This window comes from Hyperolius riggenbachi, chromosome 1 (genome assembly GCF_040937935.1).
Source record: "Hyperolius riggenbachi isolate aHypRig1 chromosome 1, aHypRig1.pri, whole genome shotgun sequence".
Lineage (NCBI taxonomy): Eukaryota > Metazoa > Chordata > Amphibia > Anura > Hyperoliidae > Hyperolius > Hyperolius riggenbachi.
Genome location: NC_090646.1, coordinates 321,921,112 through 321,942,751, shown reverse-complemented (window position 1 = coordinate 321,942,751; position 21,640 = coordinate 321,921,112). Strand labels below are relative to the sequence as shown.

The 21,640-nt window shown below is 42.6% G+C and overlaps 1 protein-coding gene across 2 annotated transcripts in view; it reads left to right on the top strand.

Annotated features, from left to right (window-relative positions):
- The window catches only part of CACTIN (cactin, spliceosome C complex subunit), a 220,391-nt gene that overhangs the window by 186,349 nt on the left and 12,402 nt on the right, over positions 1–21,640 (top strand). For both annotated transcript variants that reach the window (XM_068233847.1, XM_068233846.1), the window contains exon 10: positions 11,516–11,638. In XM_068233847.1, the coding sequence (XP_068089948.1) occupies positions 11,516–11,638 (123 nt within the window). The remainder of the gene's footprint in view (positions 1–11,515; positions 11,639–21,640) is intronic.

The window sequence follows — 21,640 nt, the reverse complement described above, 5'->3', positions numbered from 1 at the left end:
TATAGGATGATTGGCAAATCGCTCTAAAAAGCGCTGAACAGAGCAATTTTTAAGTGCTTTTTTTGGTACAGTTGTTAACTGTCAAAAAAACCCCAAAGAACTCTACACCAAAAAGCTCCAAACAACCCTTGGCATACGTAGAAAATTCAATCAAATATCCGCAGCGCTTCTTCATGTATATTCCACCACCAAGCAGTTAATCACAGTTATGAAGTGCGACTCACCTACTACAAACGCTACGACCACATTGCACTCACGTGGTTTTGCAGCTATATGAGCTTTTGGAAATTTACAGCGGGTTCCACCCCGCGCGGCCTCCCGGGCTAGCTGCTGCGTGGTCTCCCCATGCTGCAAGTTGTTCACCGGCTCCCGCATCCACATGTGCCTCCTCTCATTCCGTTCCTCGTGCTGTCTCGGCTAGGCTCCACCCTACTAGTTTCATCATACCCTATGACTCATTCAGGGGATGGAGCATGCTGATTCAGCGTGCTATTTGAGTCCCACGCTCCTCCTGTGGACTAACCATCGCTCGCCGCGTGTGTCCTCATCCTGGGCGCCTCCATGTTGTAGCCCGGGGGTCTGCGTGGGAATCTACAATGTTGCAGATATGTGAAATATATAAAATGCGCCATGATTCTCAGGTTTCACTCATCTTCGCTCATAAAGGACAAGTTATATAACAGTAAATACTATTCGCCAGGTCTATTTTATATACAGAAGCATGTTGCAACACCCCACTACTTCTTAAAGGGCCACATACCCCATTGTTCCCCTTATGCAAAAAACAATGCCTTGTAGGGTTTAAACATAAATCATTAACATTGAGACCCACCATAAGTAATAGCCAATGCCACCTATATCTCTTATAGGCCTGGTTCACACCACATTTCCTATTAATATTGGATGCAATATGCCGAAATCATTCTCCGAAGGGACAAAATACAGAACAATAGATGTTACTCACCAGGTCTATTTACAGGAGCATGTCACAACACATTTGTTCTTGAAGGGCCAAATATCCCATTATTCCCCTTTTGTAAATTAACATTAATATTGCCTCACAAGGTTGAAATTAAATTACTGACGGGTGCCCATCATATAAGCAAGTTATAACCCATGCTCCTATACCTCACTCAGGCCTGGTTCACACCACATTTCCTATTCATATTAGATGTCAATGACAATGTACCAGATTCATACTCTTAATTCAGTTCCTATTATACAGACAGAGTTTGTTCTATATTCTCTTTATTCATCCATTGTCAATGAAAATTTATGTCCACCTCGATATTCATCCCTTTTGGTGACATAGTTTCCATCTTATATATCCACTCTGTCTCTTTTCTGGACAAGAGTCTTAATTTATTACCTACCCTCCATGGAATATTTATTTTTTCTATTGCTCAAAAGTTTAACGTAAGAGGGTTACTTGCATGTTTTCTCCTAAAATGTTCTGAGACACTATGCCTCCTTATTCCATTCTTTGTTATTGACATGCTCATGTATTCTATCATGCAGTTTCCTTTTTGTTCGTCCTATATATTGTGTGCCACACGGGCACCACAAAAGGTATACCACCCCCGTGGTGTGGCATGTAATGCATTGTTTTATCTTAAACATCTGTCCATTGTAATTGGGTGTAATTTGGTCAGTCTTGCTGGCATAAGCCTCTCTACATGGGAAGTATCCCCTACACGGATGAAAACCAGGTCTCTGCCAAAAGGGGAGGGTGGTTCTCTCCAAGGGATTCACACAAGATGATACCATGAAGTTTTTCAAGTTAGGGCCCTTCTATAAATAAAACTTGGTTTCTCAGGTAATACCCTTGTTAAAGTGAACCGAGCACCTTTTTAGCACTCAAGACATTTCTAAAGCACATGAAAAATGCATGCCAACAATCTGTTTCATTATTAAAATAAACTTTAATTTTACCTTGTATTTTACAATCAAAGTAGTTTTATTAGCCCGTTTCAGCAGGCCTGACTGTCCGCAGAGATCTCAGGAAGCTAATTGTTTTATTGAGCTAATTACCCAGAAGTAAACAATACCTTTTCATCAACAAAGGGGGTGGGTAATTAGGACTGTTTCTTCAAAGACATTGTGTGTGTCAAACAGTCCTAATTACCCACCCCCTTTTGTTGATGAAAAGGTATTGTTTACTTTTGGGTAATTAGCTCAATAAAACAATTAGCTTCCTGAGATCTCTGTGGATAGTCAGGCCTGCTGAAACAGGCTAATAAAACTACTCTGATTGTAAAATCCAAAGTAAAATGAAAATTTATTTTAATAATGAAACAGATTGTTCGCATGCATTTTTCATGTGCTATAGAAATGTCCTGAGTGCTAAAAAGGTGCTCGGTTCACTTTAATGTCCTATCCTCCAACAGTATTCCCCAGTTCTTTTCAAATGCTTTTTCTAATTCCTTTCTTTGATAGTTATATCCAGTAATGAATGGCATTTTCTTTGGGCCATCTAGGTTCTCTACATCAGTATTGTTCTGAAGATACTTACCTCTTTCCACCCTGCCAACTTGGATCATGGTTCTATACAAGTCGTCCTCTTGCTATCCCTTCTCCTTAAATCTATCAATCAATATTTGTGATTGCTCCACATAATCCTGTAAGTTGGTACAGTTTCTCCTCATTCTTGCCATCTGGCCCTTAGGGACCCCTCTAATCCAATTTGGGTGGTGTTGGCTAGTGACAGGTATATAACAGTTGCGGTCTGTTTCCTTAAAGTGACTTTTTTTTTTTAAGCTTGTTACCCATTTTGCCTATTCTTAGGTCCAAAAAGTTTATACCATTTTTGTTATTCTCCATGTTCAATTACATATTCCACGAGTTAAGAATATCAAAAAAGTTCTCAAGGGACTCCTGACTTCCTTCCCGTAGCAGAAACAGGTCATCTTTGTATCGTGACCAATATTTAAAACCCACCCCTTCATGTTTGTACGATTCCCTCCTCCCACCGTGACTTGGAACAGATTTGCCAGTGACCATACTACAGAAAGGTCCCCGCACTCTCCCCTGTGCCCTGCAGGCATTCGGGAGGCAGCTCTCGCTGGTTCTGTGCAGTGATTCATATGAATTATTGCCATCCATTGAAATGCCGGTTCGCTTCAATAATTCATATGAACCATTGCCAGTTCTCTGCCTCATTTATATGAATCATTGCAAGCAGGCAAAGAACCAGCAATGATTCATATAAATCATTGCAGAGAACCAGCGATTCAATGGACGGGGGGAGCGGCTCCAGCTTGTTATTACACAGCAGTGTCGCGCTGAGAGCTGCCTACCGAATGCCTGCAGTGCACATAGGAGATTGCGGGGACCTTTCTGTAGTATGGTCGCAGGAGGGATAGCGGTTAGGCAGGGTGAGCTTTCTCTGGGATATGGCAGTTGTGGGGCACGTTAAAAAGGCTGTACCATCTGTTTGCAACACCTGACCAGGCCACTGCTATAAAGGAATTATAGTTACAGAAGTCCGTCAGCGCAAGTGTGAGCACTGACGTGTATAGCATACAGTGACATTTGAATGTTTAAAGGACCATACTGGAAATTAAAATAAATGACACAGGGGCCCTTATGCAATTTCATTTTTTTCTCCTGAGTTTTCTCCTAGGAGATAATTTTCATCTTCTCTTTAAAATAACTTTTCAGCATTTTACAAATGAAAAAGTAACCAAAAGTTGGTGAAAATGTACTATCTAAATTATTTTGAGTATTTTATTGCTTGCTGGTGGTTTAGGAGGCATTTTATGACAAGGTGTGAAACTATCATAAAGATGAAAATTCAGAAGAAAAAGTGAATTGCATATGGGCCAGGGAATCTTCTCTATGCTTGGTATTACTACTGTGGGGGTATTGAAAATTAAATATTTTGCGATAGTGGTCCTTTAAATGGACAAATAAAATATGAGGTTTAATTGATAGCATGTATTATTTTAAACCTATAATGGCCGAAAACTGAGAAATAATTATTTTCAATTTTTTCTTATTATTCTCGTTTAAAATGCATTTAGAATAAATTAAAGGGGCACTACAGCGAAAAACTGTAAAATTTAAAATATGTGCAAACATATATGTAACGATTGGTGTCAGCACGCAGAGATAATCTGATTATTGGTGATCTGCAGTATCACCAAGAATACAGATATATACCTGATTATTGATGATCTGCAGAATCACCGATAATACAGATATATTACTAACCTCTGGACACCTGAAGCGTGTAAGTGTTTGGTGTAACAGTAGAAATTGGACCACCGGGGTAGCAGGTGGTCCAATAAGTAGAGACAGACTCTACTGCAGTCAAGGACTCCAGGAGAAGGAGACCCTGACTGGTTTTTGCAGCAGTGCCCGCTCTGAGGAGCAGGGGGCCCCTGCAGGAAGGCTGAGCACCCAAGGGGTGGGTGACAGCCAGAAATGTCAGGCAGGCCGGGTCGGCAACACACTGACAGATAAAGTACAAAGACAGGAGGCTGATTCGGTATCCAAGGCAAGCAGGGTTTGGCAACGGAATATCAGAAGTGCAAGGTACCGAATCAGAGATCAGAGGAGTGGTCAGGAAAGCAATAAGTCATAACAGATATCAAACAATGCCTAGTCTGGGTGTGAGGTCCGTGATCTCTACACCCTGGAACTAGTCTGATCTATAACAGAATGATAACCAAAGTTCACTAGTCTGGGTGTGAGGTCGGTGGTCTCTACACCCTGGAACTAGTCTGATGTATAACAGAATGATAACACAGGTTCCCTAGTCTGGGTGTGAGGTCCGTGGTCTCTGCACCCTGGAACTGGTCTAATGAATAACACAGATGATACACAGTATTCCTAGTCTGGGGTGTGATGTCCGTGGTCTCTACACCCTGGAACTGGTCTAAGGAATAACACAAATGATACACAGTATTCCTAGTCTGGGGTGTGAGGTCCGTGGTCTCTACACCCTGGAACTGGTCTAATGAATAACACAGATAATACACAGTAAACTGGCTAAGTGTGGATTCCCAGGTCCACCTGGTTCCACCACACTGAAAGATCTGACTAAGGTCTGAGTGCTAACACATAGGCATTCGCAACACCAGACAACCAGCAACTTAACAGCAAGAGATATATATAGTGAAGAGCTCTCCAGCGCCGCCCAGCTCCTATCAACCAATCAACTGCTGAGCTGGGATCAGCTGACCGCCTCGATCAGCTGACCCTTCTCCTATTGGTATAAAGAGCCTGTCTTGCAGCGCGTGCGCGCGAAACTCTCCATCTGTGTGCACTACTGGGTACAGACAAACTAGACGCATGTTGCTGCGAGGAAACCGCCGCTCTGTGCGCGGACACCGCCGCCTCACTGTCAGAAGGCGCGTCGGTTTTTCCGCAATCCGTCACAGTATACAAATAGGTACATTTTTTCCAGAGTAAAATGAGCCATAAATGACTTTTCTCCTATGTTGCTGTTACTTACAGTAGCTAGTAGAAATCTGACAGAAGTGACAGGTTTTGGACTAGTCCATCTCTTTACATGGGATTCTCAGGGATATATTTATTTTCAAAAGCACTTAGTGAATGGCAGTTGCTCTGTCCAACTGCCAAACTGTTTAAGAAGCAGGGAAGCTGGCCAGCATCATTGTTTAAATCCTTTTTAGGGAATATCAGCCTTGCTAAGAATCCCCTATGAAGAGATGGACTAGTCCAAAACCTGTCACTTCTGTCAGAAAAACAAGAAAAAAAAAAAACAGGTAAGCAAAAAAGTTAATGTTTGGTTCGCAATATTAAGGTTTTGATTAAAAAAGTTCAAAGTTTATTCATGTTAATGAAGTAATTGCTTTGCTGTTATCTTGTTTTTTGGGGTTTTTTTGTATTTTTTTTCTCTTTTTCCATCCATTAACCTTCCAGGTGGACCGAGCGAACGACTAACCAGCTGCAGCACTGATGGTGCATCCTGACAGAACATTGCGCATCTGTCAGGTTACACAAAATTGGTGCATGCAGCGCTGCAGGACGAGATTTCTCCTCCGCAGTAAAAAAGATAAGTTTGCAGAGGCATATGAGCTGAGGAGCGGTGTTGCTCATATGCTTTGGCAAGCACTTTGTATCAAAAAAGAACTCAAGCAATGATTTCTCCATTCACATCAATCAATGTGGATGAATAAATCAGGTTTGCCTGGGCATACGAGCTGGTGGGTTTGGATTTTTGGGGCGGCAGCTCCTATGTCCAGGTGGACACCTTCCCCTCCTTTTTGTTGTCTTTTTTTCTTCTCTCTTTTTTCTATCCAGACCGACCGACCAATCAGCTGCAGCACTGATGGTGCATCCTGACAGAAGCATTGTGCTTCTGTCAGGTTACACAAAATCGGTGCATGCAGCGCTGCAGGACGAGAGTTCTCCTCCGCAGTCAAAAAGATACGTTTGCCGAGGCATATGGGCCGAGGAGCGGTGTTGGGGTTCATATACTTTGGCAAGCACTTTGTATCAAAAAAGAACTCTGGCAATGATTTGTTCATCCACATCGATAGGTGTGAATGGATAAATCGGGTTTGCCAGGGCATACGAGCTGGTGGGTTTGGATTTTTGGGGCGGCAGCTCCTATGTCCTGGCAGACGCCTTCCCCTCTTTTTTTTTAAATTTTTTTTGGCATATATTTTTTCATCCACATTGATTGATTGATTGTTTGACGTTCATTTTTCCTTTTAGCCCAGAGTGCATTACCCTTATGCCCAATATAAGGAGTATAGCAGAAACTCCTAATACTGGCCATACATGTAATGATTGCAGAGGCCCTAAAATGCCAGGACAGACACCCCCCCCCCCCTATTTTGGAAAGAGGACACCCCAAAGTATTCAGTGTGAGTTCATAGAATATTTTATTTTTTGTCACAAGTTAGAAGAAAATGTTTTTTTTTTTTTTCACAAAATGTCATTTTCCGCCAACTTGTGACAAAAAATAAAATTTTCTACGAACTCACCATGCCCCTCATGGAATACCTTAGCGTGTATTCTTTCCAAAATGGGGTCATTTGTGGGGTTTGTTATTTGTCCTGGCAAGTGTGTGTGGGGGGGGGGGGGGGTGCTAAATTGTAAGCACCCCTGTAACGCCTGAAGGTGCTCATTGGACTTTGGGCCCCTTAGCACAGTCAGGGTGCAAAAAAGTGCCAAACATGTGGTATTGCCGTACTCAGGAGAAGTAGTATAATGTGTTTTGGGGTGTATTTTTACTCATACCCATGCTGGGTGGGAGAAATACCTCTGTTAATTGTGTGCAAAAAAATTTCATTTACTGAGATATTTCTCACACCCAGCATGGGTATGTGTAAAAATACACCCCAAAACACATTAAACTATTTCTCCCGAGTGCGGCGGTACCACGTGTGGCACTTTTTTTGCACCCTAACTGCGCTAAGGGGCCCAAAGTCCAATGAGTACTTTTAGGAGTTCAAGGGTCATTTTGAGACATTTGTTTTCAAGACTACTCCTCACGGTTTAGGGCCCCAAAAAATGCCAGGGCAGTATAGGAACCCCACAAATGACCCCATTTTAGAAAGAAGACACCCCAAGGTATTCTGTTAGGAGTATGGTGAGTTCATAGAAGATTTTATTTTTTGTCACAAGTTACCAGAAAATGACACTTTGTGAAAAAAAACAATAAAAATCAATTTCCGCTAACTTGTGTCACAAAATAAAATCTTATATGAACTCACGGTACTCCTAACAGAATACCTTGGGGTGTGTTCTTTCTAAAATGGGGTCATTTGTGGGGTTCCTATACTGCCCTGGCATTTTAGGGGCCCTAAACTGTGAAGAGTAGTCTTGAAAACAAATGTCTCAAAATGACCCTTGAAATCCTAAACGTAGTCATTGGACTTTGGGCCCCTTAGCGCAGTTAGGGTGCAAAAAAGTGCCACACGTGGTATCGCCGTACTCAGGAGAAGTAGTATAATGTGTTTTGGGGTGTATTTGTACACATACCCATGCTGGGTGGGAGAACTCTCTCTGGAAATGGACAATTGTGTGTAAAAAAAAATCAAAAGATTGTCATTTACAGATATATTTCTCCCACCCAGCATGGGTATGTGTAAAAATACACCCCAAAACACATTATACTTCTTCTCCTGAGTACGGCAATACCACATGTGTGGCACTTTTTTGCAGCCTAACTGCGCTAAGGGGTCCAAAGTCCAATGAGCACCTTTAGGCTTTACAGGGGTGCTTACAATTTAGCACCCCCAAAATGCCAGGACAGTAATCACACCCCTCAAAATGACCCCATTTTGGAAAGTAGACACTTCAAGGTATTCAGAGAGGGGCAAGGTGAGTCCGTGGCAGATTTCATTTTTTTTTTGTCGCAAGTTAGCAAAAATGGAAACTTTTTTTTTTTTTTTTCTTGTCACAAACTGTCATTTTCCGCTAACTTGTGACAAAAAATAATATATTCTATGAACTCACCATGCCTCTTAGTGAATACTTTGGGATGTCTTCTTTCCAAATGGGGTCATTTGGTGGGTATTTATACTATCCTGGAATTCTACCACCTCATGAAACATGACAGGTGGTCTGAAAAGTCAGAGATGCTTGAAAATGGGAAAATTCACTTTTTGCACCATAGTTTGTACACGCTATAACTTTTACCTAAACCAATAAATATACACTGAATAGTTTTGTTTTTTTTTATCAAAGACATGTAGCACAATAAATTAGGACAAAAATGTATACAGAAATTTTACTTTATTTAAAAAATGTCAGCACAGAAATTTAAAAAAATAATTTTTTTGACAAATTTCAGGTCTTTTTTGATGAATATAATAAAAAGTAAAAATCGCAGCAGCAATCAAATAGCACCAAAAGAAAGCTGTATTAGTGACAAGAAAAGGAGGGAAAATTAATTTAGGTGGTAGGTTGTATGACCGAGCAATAAACCGTAAAAGGTGCAGTGGTATGAATGGAGAAAAAGTGCCTGGTCCTTAAAGAGACACTGAAGCGAAAAAAAATATATGATATAGTGAATTGGTTGTATACTATGAATAATTACTAGAAGATTAGCAGCAAAGAAAATATTCTCATATTTTGATTTTCAGGTATATAGTGTTTTTTCTAACATTGCATCATTCTATAATATGTGCAGATTACACAACATTCAGCATTCAAAATGATTCTTTCAGAGCAGTCTGTGAACTAATGACCTCTCCTCTGGCAGAGAAAAAGAAAACACTTGAGATAATAAAAGTCAGAAGACAGCCCTCTCCACGACTTTGAAAGTCGCAGAGCTTAATGGCTTTTTTGCATAGAGATAACAACTGAAGTTTCTTAACCACCCTGGCGTTCTATTAAGATCGACAGGGCGGCTGCGGGAGGGTTTTTTTTAAATAAAAAAAAAACTATTTCATGCAGCCAACTGAAAGTTGGCTGCATGAAAGCCCACTAGAGGGCGCTCCGGAGGCGTTCTTCCGATCGCCTCCGGCGCCCACAATAAACAAGGAAGGCCGCAATGAGCGGCCTTCCTTGTTTTGCTTACATCGTCGCCATAGCGACGAGCGGAGTGACGTCATGGACGTCAGCCGACGTCCTGACGTCAGCCGCCTCCGATCCAGCCCTTAGCGCTGGCCGGAACTTTTTGTTCCGGCTACGCTGGGCTCAGGCGGCTGGGGGGACCCTCTTTCGCCACTGGTCGCGGCGGATCGCCGCAGAGCGGCGGCGATCGGGCAGCACACGCGGCTGGCAAAGTGCCGGCTGCGTGTGCTGCTCTTTATTTGATGAAAATCGGCCCGGCAGGGCCTGAGCGGCAGCCTCCGGCGGTGATGGACGAGCTGAGCTCGTCCATACCGCCCGGCTGGTTAACTCTTCCTGTACTGGAAACAATTAGACTGATGTATCTGATCTTAATTTTTTGATTTCTTATCTGTACTATACATAAAAATCACAATATCATTTTTTTTTTTCGCTTCAGTGTCTCTTTAACCTCCTTGCCGGTTTTCCCGACCTGAGCTCGGGGTAAAAAAAACAAGCTATTAGCGGTGATCCCGAGCTCAGGTCGGGGTATGCATTGCAGAGCCTTACTTGTGGTTGTGGACTCCCGCGCGCAATCTCGCTGCACAGCGGGACTCCAGCCTCTCTCCCCGGCAGTGTGGGGTCTTTCCCTGGCCGCCGGGATCCCCCATGTCCCCGCTATTCTTCCGGGGACCCGGCAGCCAGTTGGAGCAGCGCAGCCGTGGTGGTGGCAGCAGAGCGGTGGTGGCAGCGTGACGTCATCGGGGGCGGGGCTAATATTGAAAACGAACTTCTCTATATTAGAGAAATATAGAGAAGTTCGTTTATATGTATATTAGCGCCATCTTGTGGACAAAGAGAAAACTGCAGCACAGGAGCCCAGGAAGGTACATTTTTTTTTATTTTGCTGCAGATCTCACTGCCAGAATGATTTTTTTCAGGTTTTAGGGTCTGAAAGAGTGAAAAAAAAATTGCACCGCTTTTAGACCCTAAAATCTGGAAAGAATCAGACCGCCAAGGAGGTTAAGGGGTAGAAAGACTGTGGTCCTAAAGTGGTTAAGACACAGGATCAGCAAGACAGCCAAGCAATTTGCGTTTGTAATGATGAATGACAGCGCTCCTCTTCTAAAAATCTTTGTATCTCAGATCCAGGTGGGTCTAGCGTGTGTTGTCAAAATAACCAGGCTACAGCAACTCACAAATGCAAGCTTATTCCGAATGCGTTGCTTATTCCAATTGGCATTAGGAATAAGCTTGCATTTGTGAGTTGCTGAAGCCTAGTTATTTTGATAACACACGCTAGACCCACCTGGATCTGAGATACAAAGATTTTTAGAAGAGGAGCGCTGTCATTCATCATTACATACAGTAAGTGATTCCTGTTAGACTTGTGATAGCGAAAACTCTGGGTACTTTGAACTTTTAGGAGTAACTTGAACTTTTTAGTGCGATCTGAATAGGGCAAGCGCAGTTTGTTGATTTATTAAGCAAATTGCATTGCTTTAAGGGAACCTAAACTGAGAGGGATATAGATGCTTCCTTTGAAACAATACCATTTGCCTAGCCGCCCTGCTGATCTCGTTGGCTGCAGTAGTGGCTGAATCGCACACCTGAAACAAGCATGCAGCTAATCCATTCTGACATCAGTCAGAGCACCTGATCTGCATGTTTGTCCAGGGGCTGTGGCAAATAGTATTAGAGACACAGGATTATTAGCAGGAGAGCCAGGCAACTGGTATTATTTTAAAAGGTAAAATCCATATCCTTCTCAGTTTAGGTTCCCTTTAAGTGGAAATAAAATAAGTCCGTCTCTATATCTCTCTCACTTCAACTATACTTTTAGTCAATTCTGGTGTAAAATGTTGGCTTATCAGTGGGCATATACAGTATTTGTCCTGTAGGATAGGATGCAATAGATTTTATTATAAGTAGTATATTATCCATTGTATTATTATACGTTTTGTGTGTTTAACCATGCCACAATTTTTCAATAATAATGTTAAGAATGTATTGTTTTGTAATGTTCTCCCTTCTTTTGCAGACTGAGAGAAAGGCACCAGGACATTTTGCGGCAGAAATTGTTCAAGCTGAAGCAAGAGCAAGGAGTAGAAAGTGAACCTCTATTTCCCATTATAAAACAAGAGCCAGATTCACCCAGTGAAAGGTGCAATATATTAAATATTATTGTAATAATATCTGAGTGTTTAGTGTATATACCGTAATAAAGTGTAAAAAAGGCTGTGTAAACGGTTAGCGAATACCTATGACCAGCCCCTCCTTACCAGCTTTTGTGCTGGGAGCCCATTTATCTACAAAGCTGACTGTTTCCCATCTGCTGTGAAAGAACAGTCAGGAAACCTGGATGATTTGGCAGACAGCAAGTTAAAGTAACTTCATGGTTTGGCTGCCTTAGTCATCTGATCCATTTTTTTTTTTTTGGTCTGCTTGAATAGGATCGAATTTAAAGGAAAATGCAATCCACTTGAGGCCTGGAACACACTAGAGCATGTTTTTGAGGAGGGCTTTTGGGGAGCACTTTCAATCGCTAGCGACTTCCCTAAATGCTCTGCCAATGTAAATGAATGTGACTGATTCCACTAGAGCGATTGCGATTAAGGAAATCGCAATTGAAGGACATGCAGCATTTTGGGAGCAGTTCCATTGTAATGAATTGTATAGGAGCAGGGAAATCTCTCCCAAAATCATTTGCAAAGCGCTATCACAAATCGCTAGCGATTGCGATAGCATTTTGCTGTTTCTAGTGGTTTCAGGGCTCAAACTGATTTATTGTAAAACATAAATACCGTATTTTTTGGACTCTAAGACGTACTTTTTCTCCCCATATAGTGGGGGGGAAAGTGGGTGCGTCTTATAGTCCGAATGTCCCCCTACAAGCAACTGGAGGGAGTGTAGCTTAAAGAGGATCGCTAGTGAAAATAATGTAATTAAAAAAGTGCTTTATTTTTACAATAATTATGTATAAATGATTTAGTCAGGGTTTGCCCATTGTAAAATCTTTTAAATCCCTGATTTACGTTCTGACATTTTACATGGGGACTTTTTTACTGCTGGCAGGTGATGTAGCTGCTGCTTGCTGTTTTGGTAGTTGGAAACAGCTGTAAACAGCTATTTCCCACAATGCAGCAAGGTTCACAGACAGGAAACTGCCAGGAGTACGTACTCAAGAATTTCTTGTGGGAGGGGTTTCACCACAATATCAGTCATACAGCACCCCCTGATGGTCTGTTTGTGAAAAGGGAAAGATTTCTCATGTAAAAGGGGGTATCAGCTACTGATTGGAATAAAGTTCAATTCTTGGTTGGAGTTTCTCTTTAAGCTCTTATTTAGCTGCGTGCTTAGAGTTTAGATGGGAGTGTTGGAATAACTTTTGGGTGTCAGGCCAGACCTATGTAGCTCTGCTTACCCCTCACTGTTCCTCCTCCACTCCACCTGATTGTGCCTACTGCCGCTATTTAGCCTTTAATAGTCGCCGATGGCAATGTTCCTCCTACGCCAACTAATGTTGTTCCTACCTATATCTATCGATCTATCTCTATGTGTGTGTGTGTGTGTGTGTGTGTGTGTGTGTGTGTGTGTGTGTGTGTGTGTGTGTGTGTGTGTGTGTGTATATATCTCCTATCTCAAAAAATTAGCATATCATGAAAAGGTTCTCTGACTGAGCTATTAACCTAATCATCTGCATCAACTAATTAACTCTAAACACCTGCAAAAGATTCCTGAGGCTTTTAAAAACTCCCAGCCTGGTTCATTACTCAAAACCGCAATCATGGGTAAGACCAACCTGACTGCTTTCCAGAAGGCCATCATTGACACCCTGAAGCAAGAGGGTAAGACACAGAAAGAAATTTCTGAACGAATAGGCTGTTCCCAGAGTGCTGTATCAAGGCACCTCAGTGGGAAGTCTGTGGGAAGGAAAAAGTGTGGCAGAAAACGCTGCACAACGAGAAGAGGTGACCGGACCCTGAGGAAGATTGTGGAGTAGAACCGATTCCAGACATTGGGGGACCTGTGGAAGCAGTGGATTGAGTCTGGAGTAGAAACATCCAGAGCCATCGTGTACAGGCGTGTGCAGGAAATGGGCTACAGGTGCCGCATTCCCCAGGTCAAGCCACTTTTGAACCAGAAACAGCGACAGAAGCGCCTGACCTGGGCTACGGAGAAGCAGCACTGGACTGTTGCTCAGTGGTCCAAAGTACTTTTTCGGATGAAAGCAACTTTTGCATGTCATTCGTAAATCAAGGTGCCAGAGTCTGGAGGAAGACTGGGGAGAGGGAAATGCCAAAATGCCTGAAGTCCAGTGTCAGGTACCCACAGTCAGTGATGGTCTGGGGTGTCATGTCAGCTGCTGGTATTGGTCCACTGTGTTTTATCAAGGGCAGGGTCAATGCAGCTAGCTATCAGGAGATTTTGGAGCACTTCATGCTTCCATCTGCTGAAAAGCTTTATGGAGATGATTTCATTTTTCAGCATGACCTGGCACCTGTTCACAGTGCCAAAACCACTGGTAAATGGTTTACTGACCATGGTTTTACTGTGCTCAATTGGCCTGCCAACTCTCCTGACCTGAACCCCGTAGAGAATCTGTGGGATATTGTGAAGAGAAAGTTGAGAGACGCAAGACCCAACACTTTGGATGAGCTTAAGGCCGCTAACGAAGCATCCTGGGCCTCCATAACACCTGAGCAGTGCCACAGGCTGATTGCCTCCATGCCATGCCGCATTGAAGCATTCATTTCTGCTAAAGGATTCCCGACCAAGTATTGAGTGCATAACTGAACATAATTATTTGAAGGTTGACTTTTTTTTGTTTTAAAAACACTTTTCTTTTATTGGTCGGATGAAATATGCTAATTTTTTGAGATGGGAATTTGGTTTTTTTTTATGATCTGTATGCCAAAATCATCAATATTAAAACAATAAAAGGCTTGAACTACTTCAGTTGTGTGTAATGGATCTAAAATATATGAAAGTCTAATGTTTATCAGTACATTACAAAAAATAATGAACTTTATCACAATATGCTAATTTTTTTAGAAGGACCTGTATATATCTATCTTTATATCTCTATATGAGAACTTTGAGAATGGTTTCATCCATCCGTCTAAGTTGCCAGCAGGAGCCAGAATCTTCTTCGTAGAGAAAAAGGCTAGGTCCCTGAGACTATACTGTATAAAATCATGATAAAGAACTGCTATCGGCTACCCCTGGTTCAGAGCTTTTTCATAGATTAAGGGAAGTGAGAATCTTTACAAAGCTCTAGCTACGTGACGCTTACAATTTAGTAAGAAGACGAGACAGGGGTGAATGGAAGACAGCATTTTGTTAGCATTATGGGCATTTTGAATACGTAGTTATGCCATTCGGTTTATGTAATGCCCTGGCAACATTTCAACATAGTTACATAGTTATTTTGGTTGAAAAAAAGACATACGTCCATCAAGTTCAACCAGTACAAAGTACAACACCAGCCTGCTCCCTCACATATCCCTGTTGATCCAGGGGAAGGCGAAGGCGGAACATTTTACAAATTACATCTGTTTTAGGTTTCATGACGTAGAATCTATGTCCTAATTAGTCCCGCTGCATGTCCACTAATTAGAATCTACGTCCTGCATTAAATACCGCAGCCTACCGCCGCGCGTGCACGTAATTGTGCACGTGGCCGCATGTGCGCCCTCCCGCTCGTGTGCGATCACGTGCCATGGGCCTATTAAAAAGTTTTTTTTTTTTTAATTCCCCATTTATTTTTAACCCAAACTTAGCCTATTAACCCATTATTATTATTATTATTATTAACATTTAATGACTGTAGCGATCGGATGCATTCGTTTGGGTGAAAGTTTCAGGCCCCAATGCTCTACAGATGTTACTCTGCCATTGCCTAGTGATGCATCTGTACAGCTCTATGCCCCGGAACTGTCGCCCTAGTGAACGCATTTGATTGACACAGATGTGCAGACTGGGGATAATGGTCCGCCACATGCTCAGCTAGAAGTAAAATGTGGCATATGGGGTATCAGTTTAATCGGGAAGGGCCAAATAATTTATACATAAATGTTGTAGAACTGTGGGACGTGTGATGTGAAAATTAGGAATGGGTGAAAAATGAAAAAAATGTTTCTTTCCTGCATTTACGCCTCATTTTTCCCCATAAATGGACTATAAAACAAAATAGTTTTGGGAGATAATTACCCAAAGAAAGCCTAGATTGTACTGAAAAAAACAAGATATGTATCACTAAGATGGCATAGATAATTAAAAAGTTACTGCTGTATCAAAACGACACAGCTAAAGTGTCAACTGTGTCAACTGTGTCAGGAAGTTTAAGTTGTAAAAACCGTGGAACGCGAAAGGGTTAAAGATATGATTGATCATTTTGTTGTCTATTTAGATGACATACTGTTTTATTTTTCCCCAATCAGAAGAGGAAAACAAACAAGTTCGATTGGAGTGAGGGCTCGTTTCCACTAGTGCGGCGTGCGTCTCGTAGACGCACGCCGGCACTGAGCGGGTGGGCGGGATCGCAGGCGATTCCCATCAGCCGTGCCATGCACGGCTATGGGAATCGCAGCCTCCGCCGCGAATTCTGTGGGGGTTTCCGGCCGAATCGCTACTGCAAGCGATTCGGCCGGCGGCGCCGTTGTCCCCTATGGCAGAGTTTCCCCGCGCGATTTGCCTGCGGGGAAACTCTGCGGATTTGCGGCCGTTTCCGCGAGAGTGGAAACGGGCCCTTACCTAGACTTAATACAACTTGTATGCAAAATTGGAAAAGTGCGAGTTCAATAAACAAACAATTCAGTTCCCGGGTCTAATTATTTCTGCAGAAAGATTTGCAGTGGATCCACATAGATTCAGATAATTCTGGACTGGCCACCTCCTGCAGATACAACACCTCCGGCAGTACAACAATTTTTAGGTTTCGCAAACTTGTCATTAAGAACTTTTCTATTGTTCTGCCAATTACACAACTCACTAAAATGCAAAAGCACTTCATCTGACAAACTAAAAAAAATTATACGTGTCAGCTCCAATTCTTATACATGCAGATCCCGCAGTGCCATTTATCCTAGAGGTAGATGCCTCTGACTCAGCAGTAGGGGCCATACTTTCGCAGAGACAAGGACCTAAGTTACTTATGTGTCCAGTGGATTTCTTCTCTAAGAAGTTTTCCTTTGCAGAAAGAAATTATGATGTAGGAGATCATGAATTGTTGGCAATCAAAGATGCATTGGAGGAGTGAAGGTATTTGTTGGAAGGAGCTGCTTATCCTGTATTGTTATTAACGGACCATCGGAACTTGGAATACTTAAAAACTGCAAAAAGTTTGAACCCACGACCATCAAGACGGGCACTGTTTTTTTCAATATTTTCATTTCATATAACGTTAACCAGTGGAGAAAACTGGGAAATAATGCATTGTCACACGTTTCCTAAAAACATTATTCAAGGTGAACCAGTTATGATCCTGTTTAGCCAGCACTTTTTGTTATTTCAATCTGATTTGATCAAGAAAATCCAGCAGGAAGGCCTCGCACCTTCCATCAATGTTCAACCAAAGCCAGCTAAGGAGGAGTAATTATAGTTCTTTAAAGGGAACCTAAACTGAGAAGGAGTTGTGTTTTTCCTTTTAAAATAATACCAGTTGCCTGGCAGCCCTGCTGATCCTGTGTCTCTAATACTTTTAGCAACAGCCCCTCAACAAGCATGCAGATCAGGTGCTCTGACTGAAGTCAGACTGTATTAGCTGCATGCTTGTTTCAGGTGTGTGATTCAGTCACTGCTGCAGCCAAAGAGATCAGCAGAACTGACAAACAACTGGTATTGTTTAAAAGGAAACATCCATATCTCTCTCAGTTAAGGTTCCCTTTAAGGACAAGCTAGCTGTGCCAGAAAAAATTAGAAGGCACAATTTTAAGTCATGATCATCCTCTGGCAGGTCACCTTGGAAGTCATAAAACTGCAAATTTAATCAAACGATCTTATTTGTGGCCCAGGCTGGTTACTGATTGCAAAAGGTATTTTGCACCCTGTCCTACAATTGATGTAAAGGTTTTAGATTAAACTAATGGGGACTGTTGAATCCATTGCCTCCTAGACCAGGGCATTCAGTCTCCCTGGACTTTATAGTGGAACTTAACATTACTGAAGGCTACAGTTCCATTTTAGTGGTAGTGGATTGGCTGTCAAAAATGGCTAATTTTCTGCAAATGCAAGGTAGGCTCATAGTTAGATCTGCTGCATCAACCTTAATTAAGGAAATTGTACGGTTACATAGCTTACCTAATGAAATTGTTGTAGAATTACAATTAACAGTACATTAGGTGTACAATTCACGTCAAAATTCTGGGCCGCATCATGTGAACTTCTAAATATTCAGTTATTTTTTATCCTCTTTGGAGCAGTATTTAAGGTGTTTCACTAATAAGACCATTGGGTGCAAGTACTAGCCCTGGCAGAATTCGCTCATAACAACATTATTCACCCATCAACTAATCAGTCACCATTCTTTGCCAATTAACAACTTGCTGACTGCTCCATGCCAATTGGCGTGAGCAGTGCAGCAGCCCCAGGACCACTCCACGCCGATTGGCTTGAATGGTCTGAGTGGCTCTAGCTGGGGATCGTGCACGCATCCCCAGTAGTTTAGTCCGCTCCCCTGTGTCTTCCGCCCACTGGCCAAATACCGGCGGACGGAGATCTTTTGAATTCCCCAGTTGAAATATATAATAAACGTTGTTTTGGAAACCATGTGTATTATACGCGCTACCTCCTCCTCCGGTGGTTACAGTGTCCCGGATCGACCAGAGAGGACGGCAGCCCTGCACCACATTGGCGCCCCCCCCCGCGATTGCCCTGATCACCCCTCACTGCCCCCTAACTGCTGATAGGCATCTGACTGAGGTCTGATTGACATCTGGTCGCCTGTCACCAGCTCTGATTGAGGGCTGAGTGACATCTGATCGCCTATTTTCACTGATTGGCATCTGATCGTCTCTGATCACCACCAATTTACTGCTGTTTACCTCGCTTGGCATCTGACAGCTGCAGTGTGATTGACATTTGATCGCCTGTAATCAGCTCTGATTAAGGTCTGATTGACATCTGATCGTCTGTTTTTACTCTGATTGGTATCTGATCGGCCTCTTGATTGCCCTGTGATTGGCTCTGATTGACCTCTGTCTGTTTCTGATTGCATTTGATTGCCTCCGATTGCATCTGATTGTTTTCGATTGCTATCTGATTTCGATGTGATTGCCTCCGATTGTATCTGATTGCCTGTGATTGCCCTCTGATCACCACCCCTGTCACTATCCTAGTGATCTAAAAACGGTAATCAGTGAAAACTGTCACTGTTTTAGTATCACTAGTGTTAACAGTTAGGCCAGTGAGTTAGCTAGGCCCCTTTGTTAGGTAGTTAGTGTCAGTTAGCGCCCAGACCACTACACCGCAGTCACTAATTAGTCGCTGAATAGCGTCATTACTGTCGCTAATCAGCATTGGTACTATATTTCAGTACATTAGGGTCACTTTAGTGTAGACTCCACTAAAAATGCAGTGTTTTCCCGATCAGGCCTGATTGTTCGCTCGCACTTGCGCTCAGCCCACCCCACCGCATTGACAGAAACACAACCCAGTAGCTGCTGCGCTCCAAAGATCAGTTTTGATATTTTTTGATCAAAACTGAGTGATCGCAGCTTTTTGACTTCACCAGTACTCCCGTTTGCCAGATAATTGCTCTTTTTCCTGGGTAGTCTCAGAGGAATGCCCCCTAAATTTAGTAGCAGTAGGGTATTGTAGTCCTTTAAATTTAGCAGCCCAAAATGGCAAGAAAGGGGTATTCCCTGGAAGAGTCTTACAGGATTCTGGCCAAGATGGGTGAGAGCATTTGGGACGTCTCATCCGGGTCAGAATACGAACCTGTAGACAGCAGTGGCTCTCTATCCGATAGTTCTGATGAGGTTGAGGTCCCTGCTAGCGCCAGGCGTACCCGACCCCATGTCATTGGACTACAGATGGCGCAAGATCAGCCTCAAGGGCAGCAGAGTGGTGCTAGCGCTGTTTTCATGGTGAGGCGTACACCAGCAGCGCAGCACCTCCTGGACTTAGCACCAGTACTGCCGTATACCCTGGTGAAGTGGAGAGCACCAGCATGGCAGTTGAAACTGGCTCGGTGGCACGTGCAATAAGACCCCAGTCGCAGCCACCAGTAACATGGGCCCATAGAACCCCTACACTCCCAGAGGTGCTGGCAAATCCCAAGTGGCAACCCCCTGGTCCCGCCGCACCCATAGTGCCCTTTTTCACCGCCCAGTCTGGAGACAGATCATCTAGGATCGGCCCTAGACTTTTTTCATCTGTTCTTCACCAAGGATCTCTCTAGGAATTGGAACTTCAGACCAAAAGACCATCAGGAATGACCTATAAATAATGCTTTGTGATTTCTATCTGGTACCAGAGCATGAACCTGTTTCAACTACAAATGAGAGACACACAACTTTGCAATTGAGAATCAGGTTAGCTTTATTACCATCTTTTATACACAAATCATGATGGCTGCGCAGACGCAGAAGATAAAGAACCTTTCACCTAATTACAGAACGAAAATCCCCATAAAAACATGTTTGTTGAATGGCAGGTGCCATTCATTTACATACTTCAGTTTCTGCCGAGCCGATGTGGTTAGGGTATTTTTTGTTCAGCCAGATTTAGACAGAAAAAGCAGAAGTGAGAATGAAGTGCCTGGTGAGATATGTTCCTTGATCTTCAAGCTATAAGCTTGAGATATTTAATTAAAAGACTTGGAAGCTTAGAACTTAACATGGCTGACAGGGACAAAATGGCGGCAGATAATGTATATGCTATGCTTACAATTACCTCCTTTTTAGACATTTAGACAGGAAAAATGGCTACACTGACTGTACTGGTGTTGTGCCCTCATGATTAGCATCCTGGGAGATGGAATTATGACTCTGAGCTCCACTGGTTCCCTTACCAGTGGAACTAGCATCATAATAAGTGAGATTATGATCACAGATTATACAAAGTATTAGACAAAAACATGGGTAAGTATTTGTGAAATCCCTTTAACAAACGAATGATCTAATTTAGGGCTGGTTCACACGGGCGTCTGCTGAGCTTTTGCTTGGCATTGCGTTCAAACGCCAGCGTTTAAACGCCAGCGTTTAAAAGCTAGCTTTTGAAAGCTTTTGAAAAGCGTTCAAGGCTAGCAGTTCTGGTCTCTGCTATTGTTTCCTCACGTTTACTGCCTCTGAAAGCAGCATGTTGCTTTTGAGACTAGACGCAACGCTGGGATCTACTGCCAGGCTTTCATAAAAGCCTGCAAAAGCCAGCTCTAAACGCTCCCATTCACTTGCATGGGATGGCAGTAGATCCCAAAAAAAGCTGCGTCTGAAACGCTGCGTTAAAAGCCACAAAAACGCCCATCTGAACCAGCCCTAAATGTCTAAACAAATCAGGGAGATGCCAATTACCTAACTTAAGCAGAGCTAGCATCTCGGTGGGTGAGATTTTGGTCACAGTCTCCTAATAAAATAATGGACAAAACATGGATAGCTATTTGTAAAAATACTTCTAGCAAAGCAAATGCTTAGCTAACTAACCTTAAACAATCAATTAAACAAGTTTGGACTGTCTAATGATCAAATCGGAGAAAAAAACAAATCAGACAATGTATCAGGAAGAATCCAATAATTGTTTTTATCTGATGCATATCAAAAATTAAAAACAGTTCTCTTTCCTGGTGTAATCTAGCAGAAATATTTTTCAAGTTGCATGTGTGAGTGCACTCATATATTTAATTTAGTCTGCTGCAGGAATATTCCTCTAGACCAATATGAGCGTTCTTATCTTTAGCACTTACTTTAAAAGAAAATTCCATCTGTTCTATTTTGGAGAGGGAATGCTTGTCTGAATACTAGGCTTCAGATAGGCCAAGGCAAAAACCCTTATGATAGCAACTAACTCCTGTAGAAGATGGCTATACAACAAAATATGGGGTTGGGAGAGGGCGGTCTTAGTTATCCTTACAAACTGATTGTGAGGCATGGTAGACTTCTCACCTTCCGTCAGCCACTGTACCCCAAGCTATCCCTGTAGTCTTTACTCTAAGTTACACACTCCTGTT